General features: G+C 36.0%; 1 protein-coding gene across 11 annotated transcripts in view; it reads left to right on the top strand.

The window, feature by feature from the left end:
- The window catches only part of SLC4A10 (solute carrier family 4 member 10), a 347,928-nt gene that overhangs the window by 148,883 nt on the left and 177,483 nt on the right, over window positions 1–21,562 (top strand). For all 11 annotated transcript variants that reach the window (XM_060411136.1, XM_060411135.1, XM_060411134.1 and 8 more), the window contains exon 3: window positions 12,095–12,241. In XM_060411136.1, the coding sequence (XP_060267119.1) occupies window positions 12,095–12,241 (147 nt within the window). The remainder of the gene's footprint in view (window positions 1–12,094; window positions 12,242–21,562) is intronic.

The following is a 21,562-nucleotide window of genomic DNA, read 5'->3' as shown; positions in this document are numbered from 1 at the left end:
GGCAGGTCAGGTGGTCTGGTATTCCCATCTCTTTCAGAATTTTCCACAGTTTATTGTGATCCACACAGTCAAAGGCTTTGGCATAGTCAATAAAGCAGAAATAGATGTTTTTCTGGAACTCTCTCTCTCTTTCCATAATCCAGTGGATGTTGGCAATTTGATCTCTGGTTCCTCTGCCTTTTCTAAAACCAGCTTGAACATCTGGAAGTTCGCGGTTCACATATTGCTGAAGCCTGACTTGGAGAATTTTGAGGATTACTTTCCTAGCGTGTGAGATGAGTGCAATTGTGTGGTAGTTTGAGCATTCTTTGGCATTGCCTTTCTTGGGGACTGGAATGAAAACGGACCTTTTCCAGTCCTGTGGCCACTGCTGAGTTTTCCAAATTTGCTGGCATATTGAGTGCAGCACTTTCACAGCATCACCTTTCAGGATTTGAAATAGCTCAACTGGAATTCCATCACCTCCACTAGCTTTGTTCGTAGTGATGCTTTCTAAGGCCCACTTGACTTCACATTCCAGGATGTCTGGCTCTAGGTGAGTGATCACACCATCGTGATTATCTGGGTCATGAAGATCTTTTTTGTACAGTTCTTCTGTGTATTCTTGCCATCTCTTCTTAATATCTTCTGCTTATGTCAGGTCCATACCATTTCTGTCCTTTATCGAGTCCATCTTTGCATGAAGTGTTCCCTTGGTATCTCTAATTTTCTTGAAGAGATGCCTAGTCTTTCCCATTCTGTTGTTTTCCTCTATTTCTTTGCATTGATCGCTGAGGAAGGCTTTCCTAACTCTCCTTCCTATTCTTTGGAACTCTGCATTCAGATACTTATACCTTTCCTTCTTTCCTTTGCTTTTCGCTTCTCTTCTTTTCACAGCTATTTGTAAGGCCTCCTCAGACAGCCATTTTGCTTTTTTGCATTTCTTTTCCTGGGGATGGTCTTGATCCCTATCTCCTGTGCAGTGTCATGAACCTCCGTCCATAGTTCATCAGGCACTCTATCAGATCTAGTCCCTTAAATCTATTTCTCACTTCCACTGTATAATCATAAGGGGTTTTATTTAGATCATACCTGAATGGTCTAGTGGTTTTCCCCAGTTTCTTCAATTTAAGTTTGAATTTGGCAATAAGGAGTTCATGATCTGAGCCATAGTCAGCCTGTCTTGTTTTTGCTGACTCTATAGAGTTTCTCCATCTTTAGCTACAAAGAATATAATCAATTTGATTTCAGTGTTGACCATCTGGTGATGTCCATGTGTAGAGTCTTCTCTTGTCTTGTTGGAAGAGGGTGTTTGCTATGAACAGTGAGTTCTCTTGGCAAAACTCTATTAGCCTTTGCCCACTTCATTCCACATTCCAAGGCCAAATTTGCCTGTTACTCCAGGTGTTTCTTGTCTTCCTACTTTTGCATTCCGGTCTCCTATAATGAAAAGGACGTCTTTTTTGGGTGTTAGTTTTAAAAGGTCTTGTAGGTCTTCATAGAACCGTTCAGCTTCTTCAGCATTACTAGTTGGGGCATAGACTTGGATTACTGTGACAGCTCATATCCTACCAATTTCCCTGAAGCAAAGTGTCAAGGCTAATATTTAGTTAAGATGAGGTTAGGAGATCAGGAGCACAATCTTGTCTTTTGCATTCATTTTTTAAAGTATCCCAGAACATATGTTGATCTCTTTTCCTTATAAAATAAAATAGCAAAGCATGAATATTTGAAAATAATAGTGAAATTGCAAGCTTTTGTAATTACAAAAATGCATGCTTTATCTCACCTTACTTTTCTCCTGCTGTAACATGCACCTCACATTATTCCCCAGAACTGTTCTTCTATTTTTGTGTGATTTATCTTGTTTCTCTGGATTTCCCACTCCTCCATTTCCCATTCTCTAGTTTAATACTCAAGTCCTTCTCCATGAAACTTTCCTTGATTGCTCAGGTTACCTTTGATTTCACTTTGTTATGAACTCCTACAGCATTTAATGCGTGATACAACACAAGAATATTAGCTTTAATACAGATTTTTTTCCTACTTTTTATTTGTTTGATTGCTTGCTATTTTCTTTTCTGGCATTTGATTTTTGAGCAATTGGATGACTATCTTTTTCTTTAAGTGCAGGGATCATATCCTATAAGCATTTCTTATTATTCCTGTTTCTTGACTGTTTTTGACTAGATTCCCTTTGAGCACCCTAAACATCCAACATCAAGCTCTCTTACAATCTATCAAAATGGGAAATTCTCTTTTTTTGTTTTTCTTAGAAAATACATGTTATGAATCCTAATAGTGAGGCTTATTATCCTCCAAGATAAAAGCTAACATTGATATCTCAAGGTACAAAGTAATGTAGTTGTTATGTTTTGCTCAAGATAGTGTTATAAACGTATAAGAGATAGTATATTTTAAAATATCCCACAGTATCTTCTAAACTAGTAAACCTCAAACTGTGATTTCTTTGATGAACAACTTTAGCACATTCAAGATTTTTATTTTCTGTATAGCATAGTCACAGTCACGTGGTCTTTGGTTTTGTAATCATGACATATATGGTCTTAGCGTCAGGTGACTATGACTAACATTGGTGTGGCTTATTAATTCTTTCAGCAAAATAGCACAAGAAACAACAGTGCAGTAGTGGTAAGTAGCCTAATAGTATCTCTTTGCAATGTACACATATACACACTCACTTAACACCCTCCTGGTTTCTTTTCTTGCTCTCTATAGCTCTAATCTCAGAAGAGAATTTCTGTTGGACTTACAGCTCTTTGATGTGCTATGATAAATGATGCCTTGTTGTGTTTTCTGATTCTTTTAGAGTATCCATGGAATTAAAGATCACATGCTTATTCAGCTTAATGTACTTGACCTTTCCCCATGATTGACACGTCTAAATAAATGGCTGTAGCAACTCAGTAATTATGCACCAGCTGTGTTATATTCGTTTCACAGAAAACACACACAGTTCTCTTCAAGAGTAGATAGCTTGACCCCTTTCCTGCCAGCTAAATAAAGCAGAGTAGTTAATTAGTATTATTATGAATCATAGTAGGATTCCTTTCCATCCCCAAATGCATCTCTTTTCTGAAAGCATTTTGTAAACACTCAGTATACTATGACCACGGACACATAAAGTGTTGTTTCAGTACTGGTATTTCTTACATAATGAAAATATTTACAATAATTCTGGACCTGCTCAGTATTCCACACAATATAAGGGTCAGAAATCCAGGATTCGTTAACAAGATTTGTGTTCAGAAAGCAGTATTACCTTTAATGAACCCTTTGTTTTTCTAATGGGGAAACTATTTTCCCTCAACTGACATACAAGTAAATTTCAAATACATTCTTGTGTTCAGTGCTTATTTCTTTTAATAGCAGTGTTGCATTCTCACTTCTTTAAAATATATTCATATCTAAATTTTTATTAAATTGGGTTTTTTAACATTATGTAAAATTAATTCTTATTGACCATTTTGATGAATTTAAGAAATGCTCATTGGAAACAATTCCTTTTTAAAATAAAATTCTGGACTTTATCATAAAATAAAAATTGTTCTGTATCTAATCTTGAAAAATAATTCCAGTTATGTTTAATAAGTCATTTCAGAACCATGTCATTTATCACTAAGTTTCTTGAATTCTTTATCTTCTTAAGTGGTATCTATTAAATTTTGAATATAATATTGTAGGAAATTTTTATGATAACATTAACCTGGAAATGTTACTTGTATATGTTTTTCTACAGAGTGTAAGGTGTTTCTCTAATTTCTTAGGCCAGGCTTTATATAGTTAGGATTAGAAAAGTTGGCAATATATCGAAAAGCTGGAAGACAATGAAATAAGACAGAAAATTTGTCTTCCTCTTTCTTTAAGCCATTGAGAGTGAGTAGCATGAAGCGGGAAGGGAACTAACCCGTGTCTACCATGTGATACAACATGTTCAGTATTTTATACCAGTTATATTATCTCACATAATCTTTGTAGAAAATCTCCTAAATCTGTTGGTAAATTTTTAGTGCATATAATATTTAATTCATCCTAAAATCAAGCACAACATTTCTGTATCAAAGGAGGACTATTATTATTTATCAGCAGTAACCACATTTGTTCTTCACACCCCATTCTTCCCCTTCAGCATAATGAGATGAGAACCAGATGGTAACATGCATAGAAGGGGAGCCCTAAAATTATGAGTCTGGAAATTTATATAGGAACTACTATACAACAGTCTTTTTCCACCTTGAGAGGCAGATACATCTTTTCTACCTTATGTAAAAAAATCTCAGGGAAGATAAGGGTAAGATCCCCAGTTTAAACCCTTTGGAATACAAACCAGTAGCTCTTGGACTTTTATTATCTTTTGAAATGTAAACATATAAACCTGGGAGATAAGTGTCTATATCTCTTTGAAGGTCTCTATTTTTTAGGCAATCTTTAACTTTCAAAAAATTTACCCTTTAACCTAGGTTTCACTTTATTTGGTATATAAGTCTCTAACCATACAGATAATATTTTCTCTATTTCATAGCCATGAATTATGGTAATTTCAGTATATCTGCACTGAAATATGTGGCCATTAACTTTGTTTCTATTCTTAAGTTTTTTAGTGTGTTTAGTAGCATAATGCATCATTTTGTCTGTTATCTATGCATTTTACTAAAAATGAAAAGATTTATATGTGCAATAAAAAATTTTTAAGCATTAGAAACTATTGAGCACCATTCTAGATACTTGGGATACATCAGTGAACAAATTAGAGATCCCTGCTCTTCTGAAATTTAAAAACTTTCAGAAGAAACTAGAAATTCAACACTAAACATTTATTATGCTTATGTAAATAACTTAGTATAGAGAGTTCCTGGGTGGCAGTGAGAATGCCAAGGAAGCCAGTGTGGCTGGAGTGGAGTGATGAGGGAATCAGCAGAGGAGGCGATGGAAGAGCTGGCAGGAATGGGGAAATCTCAGGGGATGTGCGGATCTCAGAGGGTCTCATAGAGCGTTAGAGAAACCTTGGCCTTTTCTCTGAGTGAAACAGGTTAGCAGAAGATTTAGCTGAGGAATGACATAATCTAACCTGCCTTTTAAGAGGGCTACATTAGCTGCTGCATTTAGAAGAGATTGTAGGGGTTAAAGGTAGACTCAAGAAGACCTGTCTGGAGGCTAATGCAGTAATTCTGGTTGGGTGGCATGTGGCCTGACCAGAGCAGTGAAATGAAATAATAAGCAGACAAATTTTGGATATATTTTGAAAGTTGTCCCAACAGATTTTCCAGTGGATTTGGTTGTAAGCTTACGAAGAGAGGTAAAAAATGATTCCAAGGTTTTTGTTCTGAGCAACTTGACAAATGTTTTATCATCGACTGAGATAGACAAGATTCTGGGGGAACAGTTTGTTTGGGAAGTTGGGTTGGGATAGATTAGGAGTTTAGTCATGAACATGTTGATCTTGAGATGTCTTTTAGACATGCAGTGGAGGTATCAGGTAAGCAGTTGGATATGCTAGTTTGGAGTTTGGGAAAGAAGTTTGAGCTGGAGATAGAAAATTGGGAGCTGCTCACATAAGCTTGTATTAGCGGCAGATGGAGACTTTGTGTGTCCTGAAGCTTAAGCAATTTTGAGGATTCTCTAAGAGAAAGAATTCAAAATTTGAATTCAAATTACATCCAAAGGTGAATATTTATAATGAGAAAAATCAAAACACTTATTTGGAAACTGATAAGCAATGCAAAATAATAACATTTGGAGAAATGGCATAATATTTTTAATAACTGCCTGACATACCTCTGCTCAATGGACATGAGTTTGAGCAAACTCTGAGATAGAATGATAGGAAAGCCTGGTGTGTTGTAGTTCATGGAGTTGCAAAGAGTCAGACATGGCTTAGTGACTGAACAATGGCAACAACGTATATCTGTAATACTTTTCTTCCAATATTCTTGAACTTTAATGTCAAATATTTTAAAACATTATTTTCTGTAGAGAATATGGAAAGTTAAATCAGTCTTTATCATGATTAATTAAAATTTAATTTTTACTAGTGATAGTCTAGAAAGATTTCTTTCATCTTTACAACTTATTTACAATTTTACGAAAATTTTCAGGGTTGTCTTAAAGTTTAAAACTTCTATGAAGCTTCTTGCGTATATAACCTGAAATATTTGGAAGAATTTTCCAAAGACTAACTCTGACTCTATGCAGTTGAAACCATGCTTCTTTTCTATTGACCACATGCTTCCAATACTAGGCAGATTATGATACCTCTGCATATTATGACACCATTTCAGCCCCGAACATTCGTGTCACAATGTAGTACAATGAGTACTAAGCCACTGGAAACTATTCCTACTTTAGGATAGTCGGGATAGCTAACTAATAATTTACTCATATCTGGAAGTGATTGTGAATCACATAAATATGTTCATTTAAACCCAACCTAAATATATCTCCAACTCTATTTCCTCTTGTTATTGTTGTTTAGTTGCTAAGTCATGTCCAGCTCTTTTTGTAGTCCCATGGACGGTAGCCTGCCAGGCTCCTCTGTTTGTGGGATTTTCCAAGCAAGAATACTGGAGTGGATTGCCATATCCTTCTCCTGGACATCTTCCCTACTAGGGATTGAACCCGTGCCTTCTGCATTGGCATATGGATTCTTTACCACTGAGCCACCAGGGAAGCCCCTATTTCCTCTTAGTTTCCCCAAAATGTTTCCAGATACACAATGCCTCCCCCCAACCCGTCCGCATTGTGAAGGTATTTTATATTTACAAATTTTCCTAAAATATATGACCGTGAGAACACAATTTTTTTTTAAATTAAAAGACTCCACTTTTCAGAGCAGTTTTAGGTCTGGGGAGATTATACAGAAAATACAGAGTTCCCATCTGCTATTTCTCTCCCCTGCACACAGTTTTCCTATTATTAACATTTTGCATTAGTGCAGTACATTTGTTACAAATGATAAACCAATATCAATAGATTATTATTAACTAAATCTCATAGTTGACATTTGGATTTACTCTTTGTTTTGTATATTTCTGTGGGTTTTGGGAAGTATACAATATTACATATACATCATTACAGTATCATCCAAGATAGTATCACTTCTGTAAAAATGCCTGATACTCCACCTCTTCATCCCTAATCCCGCTCCCTGAACCCCTGGAATCTCTGACATTTTTAACTGTCTCTGTGGTTTTACCATTTCCAGAATGTCATATACAGGTTAACATCTTAGAGTATGTTGCTTTTTCACTGACTTCTTTCACTCAGCAATATGAGTTTAAGTTTCCTCTGTGTCTTTGTTGTTGCTGATACTCCACTGCATGGGTGTACTACAGTTTGTTTATTCACTCACCTAGTAAAGGACGGAGAAGGCAATGGCACCTGGCTCTAGTACTATTGCCTGGAAAATCCCATGGACAGAAGAGCCTGGTAGGCTGCAGTCCATGGGGTCGCTAGGAGTCGGACACAACTGAGAGACTTCACTTTCATTTTTCTCTTTCATGCACTGGAGAAGGAAATGGCACCCCACTCCAGTGTTCTTGCCTGTAGAATCCCAGGAACGGGGGAGCCTGGGGGCCTGCCGTCTATGGGGTCGCACAGAGTCGGACACGACTGAAGCAGCTTAGCAGCAGCAGCAGCAGCAGTAAAGGACATCTTGGTTGTTTCCCGGTTTTTGATGATTATAAAAAAAGCTGCTATAACAATTTGTGTGCATGCTTTTGCATGGGCATTAGTTTTCAACTCATAGTGTCAAATGGCTAGTGAGTAAATTAGCACTTAGATTAGGATCTAGACACAGACTTTACACCTTTCACAAAAATTAACCCAAAATGGATCATTTACCTAAACGTAAAACAAAATTATACAACTTCTAGAAGATAATATAGGAGAAAATCTAGGTGACCTTGAGCTTGGAGGTGACTTCTTATATGCAACAACAAAAAGCACAATCCATGGAAAAATCTTGATAAATTAGACTTCTTTACAATGAAAGCTTCTACTCTGTGAAAGACACTGTTATGGGATTGAAAAGACAAGCTGCAGACAGGAGAATCCACTTGCAGAAGGGAACTGATAAAGGACTGTGGCCCCAAGTATACAAAAAACTCTTAAAATTCAACAATAAGAAAATAATCCAGTTACAAAATAGGGAAGGATCTGAAGAGAAATCTCAGCAGAGAAGATATATAGATGGTAAATACGCATATAAAAAGAGGCTAAACATCATATGTCATTAGGGGATTGCAAGTTAAAGAATTAGATACCATTACACATCTATCAGAATGGCTAAAATCCAAAACGTTGACATCAGCAAATGTTGGCGAGGATGTGGTGCAACAGGATCTCTCATTCTTTGCTCACTGGAATGAAAAATGGTACAACTACTTTGGAAGATAGTCTGGTAGTTTCTGATGAAAGTAAGCCTAAGTTTACCATATAATCCATCAATTAAACTAATAGTGAAAAACCCAAATGAGTCTTTTCTTTTTAACCAACCCTGTAGGATTCTGTGTCAGGAAATTCCTTCAGAGTGTTCTTTCTTTTCTGAACTAAAGATGTTAGGTCAGCTCTGTGTCTTGGCATCCTCTTCTTATCTGAATATATTTGGATATAGTTTCAGATTGTTTATTTCAGCCTTGACTTGGCGACTTCTTAGGATGTTACTTCTGGCAATTGCCCATGATAGTCACATTCTACTAACAAAGGCAATATTCATTACCCTCAACCACACCCTCTGGACTGGCCGGTCAGGTCCACGATTCTCCTTATCTTTGTCTTTCTGGTAATCAGTTCAGTTCAGTTCAGTTTCTCAGTTGTGTCCAACTCTTTGCGACCCCATGGACTGTCTGGTAATGGCTTTCTTGATTAACAATTGTTAGAAACCTTTTCAACCTTTAAGGCTTAGCTCTAGGAAATAGTCACTGTCTAAACTTACACAACTTTTATTCATTTCCCTATCCACTGAAACTGCTCTCAAGAAAGTTACAGATAAACATGAATTTCCAAATGTAATAGCTAATTTTTAGTCAATTTTGTTTGACTCCTTTATAGCGTATAAGCTGGTAACTCTCGCCTTCTTAAAACTCTTTTTCTTTGGTTTCTTTTAAAATTTTTAAAATTGTGAGCTGAAGCATACATATAGAAAAGTGCACAAAGTTTAACAAATATTTTTAAAGCAAAAACTTGTATCATGAAACAGAACATTTTTAGCACCCAGAAGTTTTTCCTGTGGTAAGAAGCAAGCAAGTTTAATCTCCCATGTTTAATTTAATTGGAAATTCACTCTTCATTTTTCAAAATTGTTTCTTAAGTCTTTGATTTTTTTCTGTAACTCTTTAGTGTTAGTTTTATGCAAGTCTCAATCTTTGTTGCTTTATACCCTCTCCATGATTAATAGCCTTCAACTTACTAGCATAGAGGATTACAATGTAGTGATGGCCAAGTAATTCAAAATTATTAATGTTAAATACCAATGTTTGTGACTTATTTTAAATATTTAACTTTGTGGTATGTCCTGTTGTCTTGTAAGGTAAGTTCTCCTTCCTAGAGCTTCCTCAAAAGGTTTCGGTTATTTTCATTTTAATTCATTCATTAAAATTTTATTTTTATATGTTTTAAAGCTACAGTCCATTTACAGTTATTACAAAATACTGGCTATATTCCCCGTGTTGTCCGATATATCTCTTAGCCTGTCTTATGTCCAGTAGTTTGTGCCCTCCACTCCCTCTCTTCTATGTTCCCCCCACCATTGGTGACTGCTAGTTTGTTCTCTGTATCTGTGAATCTGCTTCTTTTTTCATTGTATTCACTAGTTTATTGTATTTTAGTTTCCACATGTAAGAGATATCCTACAGTATTTGTCTTTCTCTGTCTGACTTATTTCACTTGGCACAACGCCTTCCAGATCCATCCATGTTGTTGCAAATGGCAAAATTTCATTCTTTTTTTAATGGCTAAGTAGTATTTCATTGTGTGTGTATATATATACACACATACAGGGCTTCCCTGATGGCTCAGTGATAAGAAATTAACCTGTAATATGGGAGATGCATGAGAGGAGTCTTTGATCCCTTAGTCGGGAAGATCCCCTGGAAGAGGGCATGGAAACCTACTCCAGTGTTCTTGCTTGGAGAATCCCATGGCAGGCTACAGTCCATAGGGTTGGAAAGAATTGGATATGACTGAAGTGACTGAACACACACACACAGATATATAGCACAACTTTATCCATTCATCTGCTGATGGATACAGGTTGCTTTCATATCTTGGCAATTGTAAATAATGCTGGTTATTTTTATTAAAAGTTTTTTTGTGTATATTTTAGATTGTTCCAGTTCTGTTAAAATAATGATGTTGGTAATTTTCAATTTTTTCAGTATATAGATTAAATCATGTCTTTTTGAGGGGGTGGGTTCACATCTTCAAATTGTTTCTAATATATACATTCAGAGCAATATACCACATTTGTGAATGTTAGTTTTTGTATAAACTGGAGAAGGCTGAAGCCAGCTGATTTGTAAGAATTAAATAATGTCTTATGTATATTTGCATCCCTGATACCCATCTCAATACCATTCAATAACTTGTTCATTTCAGTAAACATTTGCCAGGCATCTGTTATATGCTAGGCACTGTGTCAGGTGACGAAGTTACAAAATAACTGACACATGGACCTTCCCCAGAGAAGATTCATAAGAAAACTACTTATAAGTAAACAACTACAATCAAGTGCTTTGACTTATATGATTAAGCACCAGAGGATGCTAAGGGGAAAAACGGTCATGTGTATTTAGACTGAGGGAGTATGAAAAGTCTCATACATGGCATAATCCTTGAACTAAGACTTGGGAGATGAGTTAGGTATTCATCAGGAAAGACAAAGATATTTCATACAATTTGGAGAACAGTACCAACATTAAGTGAAAGAGAGACTTGAGAACACCTGGCAATTTAGGAATGAAAGGATACATGCTGCCTTATCCTGTGTGTGGCAGAGTGGAAGCCTAGAGAAATAGGCAGATGTCCGCTATTGTTTGGCTTTACAGATACTAAAAGCTTTATCCTTTAGGCAACAGAAAGTAATCAATGAGTCTAAAACAGGGGAGTAATGTAGTCAGATTTGCATTTTGGGAAAAAATGGCATCAGTATTCAGAATGGGACAAGATTGGAATTAGAGAAGAACATGCTAGGGAGAATGCTCTAATAGTCCTGGTGAGAGATGAGGGTCCAAATTAAGACAGTGACACCAGTGATATTGAGGAGAGAATGAATCAATGAGATGTATAGAGGACCTGGTTACAAACTGGATGTGCTTTGAGATGACTAGACAGATCTTGCATTTACTGAGATAGATGTTGGATAGATGATACTTGGGGGGCAAAGTAAAGGATGAGTTCCGTGGAATTTAACATGCTTATGGAAGGATATCTAATAGATGGTTATGTAAGTCTACAGTGTAAGAGAGAATTGGTGTCAAATCCTGGGGATCCCAATCTTGAATGAATAAATAGAAAGAGAGCCAGAAAAGGAAACTAATTTGAGCAAAAAAAGAAAAATAAAGGAGTAGAGAAAGTTAACCTAGAGAAAGTTAAAGTATAGAGAAGAGAATGGTTAATAGTATCAAGTGCCACAGATAGAAACAGTAGAGCCTAAAAATTCCACAGGATTTGACATTACTAGGATCTTGGTGAAATCTGTTTTAATTAGAGATAATGATCATTTCACACACTTAACTGTGAAGGGAAGTGAACTGGTAAAATAACTGGTTAGTTAAGTGCAGGGAGAAAATAGAACAAAAAATTTTTAATGAAAAAAATATAACTACAAATTATGGGGAATGGACACAGGGGATTATTGTGATAGTTAATAAAATAATGGTGGTTATAAAATACTGTATAACCAAATACTTAGTATTGTAGATGTTTGATAGACCTATGTACCAAAGTACACTGCTAAGCTGCAAGCTTATCACATCATAAATACTCAAGAACCATTTGATGGATTGAATTGTATTGGGTTTCCAATAACAAGTAAATAATCATCTTCTGTGCCTTAGAATAATTCAAAGTTTAATTTGTGTATTTGCTTCTGATAAAGGTCATCGGACACTGTTTATTGGAGTTCATGTGCCCCTGGGAGGAAGAAAAAGCCATCGACGTCACAGGCATCGTGGTCATAAACACAGAAAGAGAGACAGAGAGAGAGATTCAGGACTAGAGGATGGAAGGGAGTCACCTTCCTTTGGTAAGAATCTTCCTCTTTGTTTTAATTAAATTTATCATTGTAATATTATACTTGTTTAGACAATCCATAATTAGCAGTAATGCTTCATACTCATAAAATTGTTTATACCTTTATAAAAGATGTTGGGCAGATTGAGGAAAAGTGGGAGAGAGAATGTTTAATCTTTTTCTCTTGTGCATCTGTTTTGTAAAGGTGAGAATTAGCTTAGATTTGTGATTGAGGAAATACACTTAAGTAGTAGAATTTATTGTATTAATTCTTGATAATTTATACAAATAATAGTGCTTGCTCTAGGTAGTTTGAAAATCCAGACAGAAATGTCTTTATCAAGTTCCCATTTAAACTACTGCTGATGCTTTCCAAATTTCACTCTTAAGATGTGAAATTTCTACTATTTTGAATGTTTTTCTTTTGAAAGTGTACAGTTGACCTTTGAACAATACAGATTTGAAGTTGGAGTGTCTACTTGTACATGAATTTTTTTTTCAATAGTAAATACCACACCACTACATTGTTCGTGTTTGGTTGAATCCATGGATATGGAATCAGATAGGAGTGACCATAAATTATATATGAATTTTCAACTGGGAGGAAGGTCAGTTCCCCTAATTCTCACATTGTTCATGGGTCAACTGTATACAGAATATCAAAGCACAGTGATATGGAAGTTACTAGCAATTCCTGAGTGCCATGAGAGTCTGTGTATATGACATAATTAAGAACTTGACTTTCAGTTGTCTGACTGTCCCACTTCCTATGAGCTCCTTCACTGCGCCTTGTTCACTTACTCACCTGTAGTCATGCCTCGTCTGAAGTCACTAAGGCATTCATTTTGCTCTCTGACCACAGCTTCTCTCCTTTGCTTGTTCAACTACTTGGCCCCTCTCCTTTTTTTCTATCCATGTTACGTTTATTTCCTTATCCTACTCTGATTTCATGGCCAATTTTAGTAGTGCTTTTGCTAATATTCTAAATTACCTTAGCTTCCCTGTTTTAGTTTTATCCATACCTTCACCTCTACCTTAAAAACCATATTTATGTTGGGGCTCCTCCACGTGCCTACTTCCCCTGGTAGGCATGCTCGGCAAGATATAGTCATTCAACAGGCAGATTGTAGCAATTTATATTCATTACTCAAGTGGGAATTCCCCAGTGGTCCAGTGGTTAGAACTCAGCGCTTTCTCTGTCAAGCTGGGTTTGGTTCGTGGTCAGCACAGGTGTGCCCCCCCCCACAAAAAAAATTGTTAGTAATGTCAACTTTCAACACTTTCTCCCAATTCTATTGCATTTTTTCAATTTTTGTAATAATTATTTTTCAATCTCCTTCATCCTTCTCTAACATCTCTTTTGTCACAGTCACTTAGCAGCCACTTTCTACTTCAAAAGGAAAATATGTCACCAGAAAAAATTCACTCACCTTCCCTCTCATATAGACGTAAACATATACCTATATCTGCAACTATGCTTTTCTACTTTAACAATAAGGAAGTTTTCTTTTCAATTATGTTTATTTCCTATTCCCTCCCACCTGGAAATTTATATATACATTTTATAATCTTGATAAATTGTATTTCTTCTTCTCAACTGGATTATTCTTGTCATCTGTCCTTCCAACTGCCTCAAACCCACATTCCCCTGTCAGATTGTATTCAAATTTGAGAGTAAGTTAGCATATGAAGTTTGGGGTACAGTTTTACTTTTAATACTCTATAGGCATAGCTTCAGAGAAGGCAATGGCACCCCACTCCAGTACTCTTGCCTGAAAATTCCCATGGATGGAGGAGCCTGGTAGGTTGCAGTCCATGGGGTCACTAAGAGTCGGACACGACTGAGCGACTTCCCTTTCACTTTTCACTTTCATGCATTGGAGAAGGAAATGGCAACCCACTCCAGTGTTCTTGCCTGGAGAATCCCAGGGATGGCAGAGCCCAATGGGCTGCCATCTGTGGAGTCGCACAGAGTCGGACATGACTGAAGCGACTTAGCAGCAGGTATTGCTTTATTCAATACCTGGTTTTGCTAAGTGTTGCAGAGAAGTTTTTGGTCTCTATATTTTTTCATTTTTAAAATCTATTTCTTTTAAGCTTGAATGCTTATAGACAGGTTTTTGTTCTTTTTTTTTTTTGCATTCTCTTATTTAAGAAAACTTGCTAAGATAGGCCTAATGGTGAATATATTAAAAAGCCTTTACAGTCTGCACACACTGATGTATTCCATTTAGAGAACATTTTCTTGTCTTTTCTGATTTTGTTCCACTTACTTTGGTCTCTTCTTTGTGAATTATTAATACATCTGCATCTCGGATTTATGATATCTGCTCTTTGTCCTGTTTTTGTAGCTTGAAGTTAGTTTCTCATTATTCATTTGATTATCTGCAGTATCAGCTCTGCATTTTACTACTTCTATTAGGGGTTTTGATTTTGTTGTTGTATTTTTAGTTTTCTTGAGTTAATGTCTTATCTCATCTGATTTTTCTTTACATTTCCTCATGTCCTTTCCTAGATTTTGGTTTTCCTGCTTGATGAGATTCCCTGGTGGCTCAGATAGTAAAGAATCTGCTTGGAATGCAGGAAACCCAGGTTTGATCCTTGAATTGGAAAGATCCCCCTGGATAAGGGAATGGCAACCCACTGCAGTATTCTTTTTTTTTTTTAATTATTTATTTTAGTTTTGGCTGCACTGAGTGAGTGAGGGCTACTCTTCGTTGTGGCTCACAGGCTTAATTGCTCTGCAGCATGTGGATTCTTCCCGGACCAGGGATCTAACGCATGTCCCAGCAGGGTTGGCAGGCATATTCTTAACCACTGGACCATCAGGGAAGTCCCCACTCCAGTATTCTTGCCTGGAGAATCCCATGGACAGAGGAGCCTGACAGGCTACAGTCCATGGGATCACAAAACGTGAAACACCACTGAACGACTAACACTCTTCTTGCTTGAGAGCCTGTGTTTTTAGTCCTTTTGTGGTCTCCATTATTTCTGGACTTTTTCTTTTGATTCTGAAGCAGATAATTTTCAGAGGTATGATCTTCTTTGGGGTCATCAAGATTATTTTGACTTTCCATTGATTTGTAGTATTTTTACAGGCTCCCAGATTTTTTTTCTTTTTACTCAGCAAAGATATCCATACTATATATGTCCAGCTTTATCCTAAGAGTGATTACGGAGACAGTGCCCTCAGTGTGCTGTTTGTCTCCATTGCTGTGTATAGTTATGGGCATTAAAATTCCCCAGATATATTGTACTTATTCAGAGGTAGATTGATTGATAGTGGGGAGTATAAAGAAAAATACTCTGAGTCTCCTACACTAGCATGTTGGAAGGATGGTCATCTCTGAATCAGTGGGCAGAGAGTGGAGGTACGGAAGTTTCTCCCACATTTTTAGGGTTTTTTGTTTCATGAAGTAGGGCCTGGGAGTATGACAAAGACAAAGCTGGGTAGATTTCTCTTTCTCCAGCTCCATCTGTGTAGTTAGGAGAGGCTCCCTCGTAAACTCTAAGAATGGAATATCTGTTGGGATTAGCTTTCATGGTTACTTTGAGTTTTCATTCTCTACTAATATTGGATAAAATATATTCACATTATCTTAGAAGTGATTAGTAAACAAACAAAAGTAAGCCTATTTCCTGTAGTTGGATACATTATGTCAGTTTTTCTAGAACAGTGGCTCTCACCTTTAAAACCCAAGAATTTTAAAAACATTTTGATGGCCAAACCCCATACTGATCAGAATATCTGTGGGTGGGGCATAGGTATTTTTAAAAGTACCTCAGGTGATTCAAAGCCAAGATTGAGATCCACTATTCTAGATACTTTGCTATTCAAAGTGTGGTTCATGAGCCAGCAATATTAATGTCACATTTGAGCTTAGAAATACAGAATCTGATACCCATTCCTAGACCTATTGACTAGGAATCCATGCATTAACGACAACCTTAGGTAATTTATATGCCAATTAAAATTAGACAGACTCTAGAATATTGCTTGTCAAATCTTGTTACATGTCAGAGTCACGTGAAGAGCTCTTAAAAAATATTGATGCTCAAAAACTTTTATGTACTTAATTTTGGGTGTTTCTCTAGGCACTTGTATTTTTAAAAAAGTACCCAAGTGATTTAATATCCAGCAAGGATCAAGAGCCATTGATCTTAAGAGAGTCCTGCCTCTTTATTTGGTGAAACTTGGCAGTCAGTCAGGTGAGCCAGGGTCTCTCTCTGCTGTGTCAGCCACTGTTTTGGGATGCCACCTGTTCCTTCCTCCCCCAACCATCTGATATCTTTTTGATATTGAGACCTAAGATGCGTTTTATCAGGGACAAATGTTTGGCACTCTGGTGATCTCTAAGCAGTAGAACTTCCTAGATTTCACGTTTTCTTCAGTTTCTTCAGGACTAATAATCTGCTTTTATTCCTATTCCACAGTCAGTTTAAATGCCTTGATAATTTAGTACTCAGCTACATGCTAAGACTGAAACCATGTTATGAACACCATTCACTTGACTTGGGCTTTGATATTCAGCTTAGTGTGAATATACATGATTACTATTCTGAAGGCTTCAAAGAAAATTTCTGACTACTTAAGAAATATTTATTTTACTTGGAAAGATTTCCAAGAAAATCTTTTGAATGCATGCCTACAAGTGCTTTAAAATGATTAAAAGTTCAGCTTCCAAAGAGGTATGGGTTAGAGGAGAGTGTGAGGAAGAATCAGGTTCCTCTGGTGGGCTTCCAGAGGTTTTATATTGTAAATTGGAGTGTGTGTCTATGGAGACATGGAATAATTTGGACTCATATTTTTGGAGCAAGGATCAATTTAACAAAAAGATTTAGTGTAAATGTTTGAATTTTGGCACTCCTAAAAATTTTTTTCTCCAGTGTCTGAGAAACATCCAGAATCCCATTTTATTATATGACCCTGTCACATAAAGCGATGCTGTTGGGAACCTGTTTGTGTTAGTGCTGCATCCAGGGATAACTGAGCAGGCCTTACTGAAGCCAAAGAGCCTGCTCAAGTCACAGGCCTGAGATAGCTGGGTCTAGTCCACCAGGGCCCATAGCTGTAATGTGATTTCTAGTTAAGTCCAAAGACAGACCCAGCTTTTGGGCTGTGCAGTAATAGTGATGGTGATACTTTGAATATACAGAAAACTTTTTTTTTTTTCATTTTTTCTTCTTTTCTATATTCTACTTTTATCTTAATTTTACAAACCCTTGTGTTGAGGGCTGACTTTCAGTAGATCACAGTGAGTGAGCTGCTCTGCTATGAACAAAACCCCGACCCAGAAGCAGGTCATCTATGAATGGTTTAGCACCAGGTTGCCCATGAACATGGGGTGCCTGACGGGCGAGGGAGCGGTCACCTTTCTGGCCATGCCCTACAGAAAACTTTTGATTCTTGAAGTTAAATTCAACCTACTTTTGTTACTGCACTTAAACACAATTGTTTGTCTAAGAATGTGATGATTGATTAATTTTTCTTCATACTGTAATCAATTTCCTGCTGACAGATAACTGCTAACATTTTCCATCTTGTTATTTTTAATGTCATATTTCATTCACCTAATATAATTTAAAATTATATTTTCAACTGGTAGCATGGGTGAGTTGTTTAAAAATAAGTTTGAAGCATAAGCTTGAAGTCAGTGAAAATATAAAAGATACTGAGGGAAATTCAGAACACTTTAATGTTAATTTGCTCCTCAGCCTCCCAACAAAGAATATAACAGGAATATGTACATTATAATTAGTTAGTGTATAAGCACTAGAAATGAATACTAAAGATATACACTTTATTAAATGCTTATTTAAAATATGGTACTCAAAGGTACTATGTGAATTAACACAACCCTGGAATTAGGCTTGGGATTTTTCTTTTCTTAGATGTTAAATAGTATACATGCTTTAGGAAAAATGAAGCAAATACAGAAAATATCTAAGTTCAAATCTGTTTATTGATGGCAATGGCTTTCTGTTCCTATTTAACTCGCAGCTGGCTGATAGATGAGAATATCAATTAGTTTTTTTAAAAAATATTTTTAATAAAGTATAACACAAATATTTATAAATGTTAACACAGAAGTGCAAGTGTACAACTCAGTGGTTTATCACAGAGAAACATCTGTGTAACCATTAATTTGGCTAGTGCTCCAGAAACCCACTTTGTCCTCACTCCCAGTTACTACTCTCTCCCTTCTCCCCAAAAGGATCTCTAGTCTATCTTCGTACATTGATTGGGTGTCCTGCCTATTTTTTAATTTTTTATAAATTAAGTCATACAGGAGGTATATGTGTCTTGATCAGTTGCTCAACAGTGTGTTAGTGGGATTCAAAATGTTTTTGACTGTAGCTTTGGTTTATTTGGGCTTCCCTGGTGGCTCAGAGGTTAAAGCATCTGCCTGGAATGCGGGAGACCTGGGTTTGATCCCTGGGTCGAGAAGATCCCCTGGAGAAGGAAATGGCCACCCACTCCAGAACTCTTGCCTGGAGAATCCCATGGAGGGAGGAGCCTGGTAGGCTACAGTTCTTGGGGTCACAAAGAGTTCGACACGACTGAGCGACTTCACTTTCACTTTCACTTTGGTTTATTCATTTTTATTATGGCATAGTGTTCATTCATTTGTAAATACCATGCATTCTACTATTTATGGACATTTAGATCATGTAATTTTTGAAGATACTATGAAGAATGGTGCTGTGAACATATGTCTCTTGGCTCTTGGTGCATATATGCATTTCTCATACCTAAGAATGAAATTATTTATTACTGAGTCATAGGATATGTGTATTTCAATTTTAGGAGATGATATCAGTTTCCAAAGTAGGGTGCATATCTATACTTTCACCAGTAAAGTGTGAGAGCGTTTGTTGTTTACATTCTAATGAACACCTGACAGTTTCGTTCTGTTAACATTAACCATCTGATCAGGAGCATAATGGTATGTCATTGTCTTAATTTGCATTTCTTGATTACCAGTGAGGTTATGTAACTTAGCATTTGCCTTTTAGCCATTTGGATAGTCTCTTCTATGAAGTGCCTATTCAAATATTACGCTTGTTTTTTTTTTAATTGCTTGTTTTTTCTTTTTGATTTGTGGAAGTTCTTTACATATTATGGATATAAGTCTTTTGTTTTTATATTTCAATTATCTTCCCACACTTGTGGCTTATACTTTCATTCTTTTAATGATACTGTCTTATGTATCTACATATTCCAGAAGAGGCTACTAAGAGGCTGAGACCCTTATTCACTAGCGTAGTTTTCTATATTTTGTAATTTATTTCCATTATAGTTTTACTAAATACAGAAACAAATTCTTATCTTAATCTATTAGAGCCTTAGCTACAGTTTGTATTACAGTGATCTATGGACAGAGGAGCCTGGCGGGCTATATAGTCCCTGAGGTTGCAAAGAGTCGGGCATGACTGAGCATGCAGGTCAGGATGTTTTCAGTGGCTATCTTAAAAATAAATAAAATCGCTATCAACATAAGAAAAATATTTATGCTTAAAAATTTTTTTCTGATATTGATATTACTATAATTTACATGATTTATGTCATATAATTTTAAGTTGAATAGACATTTAAAAGGTCATTGAAGAACACATTTTGAACATTTGCTGTGTTGAAACATAATCTGAATCTCTTTTTAAGACATTATGGTGATAGGATGATCATAAAAAGATTTTTGTGAGCATAACCTAATATCTGAAAAATCATTTCTACTTTGAAGAATGAAAAGCCAGATACAAGAAGTTCTATTTATTTAAAACCCAAATAAAATATCTTTTGTCTAAGAATAAATTATCCTACTTTTTAAATTACTTCCTATGCTGTTATCACTGTGTCTTTGAGAAGTCTTTTATATATATGATACCCTACCTCAGACTTTCAAAACCTCTGTATTCATAACTGTGAGGTTCTTATTTCTTCATATTATTTCATGGCTATGTTGTGATGAGTGATCCTCATGCTTTATTAGGGGGAACACTAAGAAGTCTTAAACATAAGGTTCCTGCACATAGTAGAGTTAGGGAGATTGGGTACATGGTAAATATTATAGATCCCCATATTATTGATGCAGAATAAACTGAAATAAGTCACTGAAAACAGTGATGAGAGAAATTGTTTCAAAAGCATGAGAAACATAATGCCAGTGTTGAGGCATGGCTGCTCTGGAGGGTGATAAGTGAGTCAGTAGTTAAAATAGGCTGTTGTGAGATATGAAACTGCTATGTCTTGTCACATGGGTAGGTCTAATAGAAAAATATAATTGATTTCTTAGTGTAACTATAAAATTGCAGTTTTTTCTCTTTTTATGTAGCTATTTGAAATTCTGATTTAAGGGTGGTTTTTTTTTTTTTGGTCCAGAGCAACCAGTCATAAAGGTAACAGGCTGTCTTGACTCTAATATTGGGTTTAGTATTTATTATTATCACCCAGATATTATGCTTTTAGGAAAAATATAATATTAGCATCTTGTTTCAGATAAACTAAATCATAAATGTATTTGCTACACTGTAATTTCCTTAAGGACATTCATGGGAATTCAGCAGCCTCATTTCAAAATCAACATTCATATTACATCTAGGAAATTGGTATCTTCTTTTGAATTAGTTAAGCTGGAGACTTTTCTATTGACTTAATTCTTATTCATTTTGCTATAAAATTTAGTTATCAAATTTCTTAAAATATTTGGTAATAAAACCAAATCTTACATATTAGCATTCTAAAAGAGAAATGTTTTGCCAATGCCTGAAGCAAATAAACTATGTAAATGTAGCTTCTTTTTCCTTTTTCTTATAATTTCTTGAATATATATCATTATATGTATGATACAGTGGTGCATATTGGTGGGAACAATTAAACAATTTGAAAACTGAGGAGCCCTACATTTTAAACCTTTATTTTTTAGAACAGTTTTAGGTTTATGTCAAAATTCACAGGAAGGTAGAAAGAATTCTCATATGCTCATTGCTCCCATTCCTTGTGTCCCCTATTATTAATATTGCTCACCAGAATAGTACATTTTTACCAAGGATGAACCTGCGTGGACACATCATACTCATGTCCAAAGCCATAGTTTACCTTAGGGCTCACTTTGGTGTTGTGTATCTATGGGATTGAACAAATGTATAATGGCATATGTCTGTCATTTTAATATCATACAGAATGCTTTAATGCCCTAAAAATCCTCTATATTCAGTCCTTTCATCCCACTCCCACTTCCAACAACCACTGACCTTTTTACTCTCACTGTGGTTTTCCAGAATGTCATATGATTTCATACATTAGGTTCTTTCACCAATTAATACACATGTAAGA

This window comes from Ovis aries, chromosome 2, assembly GCF_016772045.2.
Source record: "Ovis aries strain OAR_USU_Benz2616 breed Rambouillet chromosome 2, ARS-UI_Ramb_v3.0, whole genome shotgun sequence".
In the NCBI taxonomy this organism is placed as follows: Eukaryota; Metazoa; Chordata; class Mammalia; order Artiodactyla; family Bovidae; genus Ovis; species Ovis aries.
Note: the sequence above shows the minus strand (reverse complement) of the source record. Positions and strands in the feature narration are given on the sequence as shown.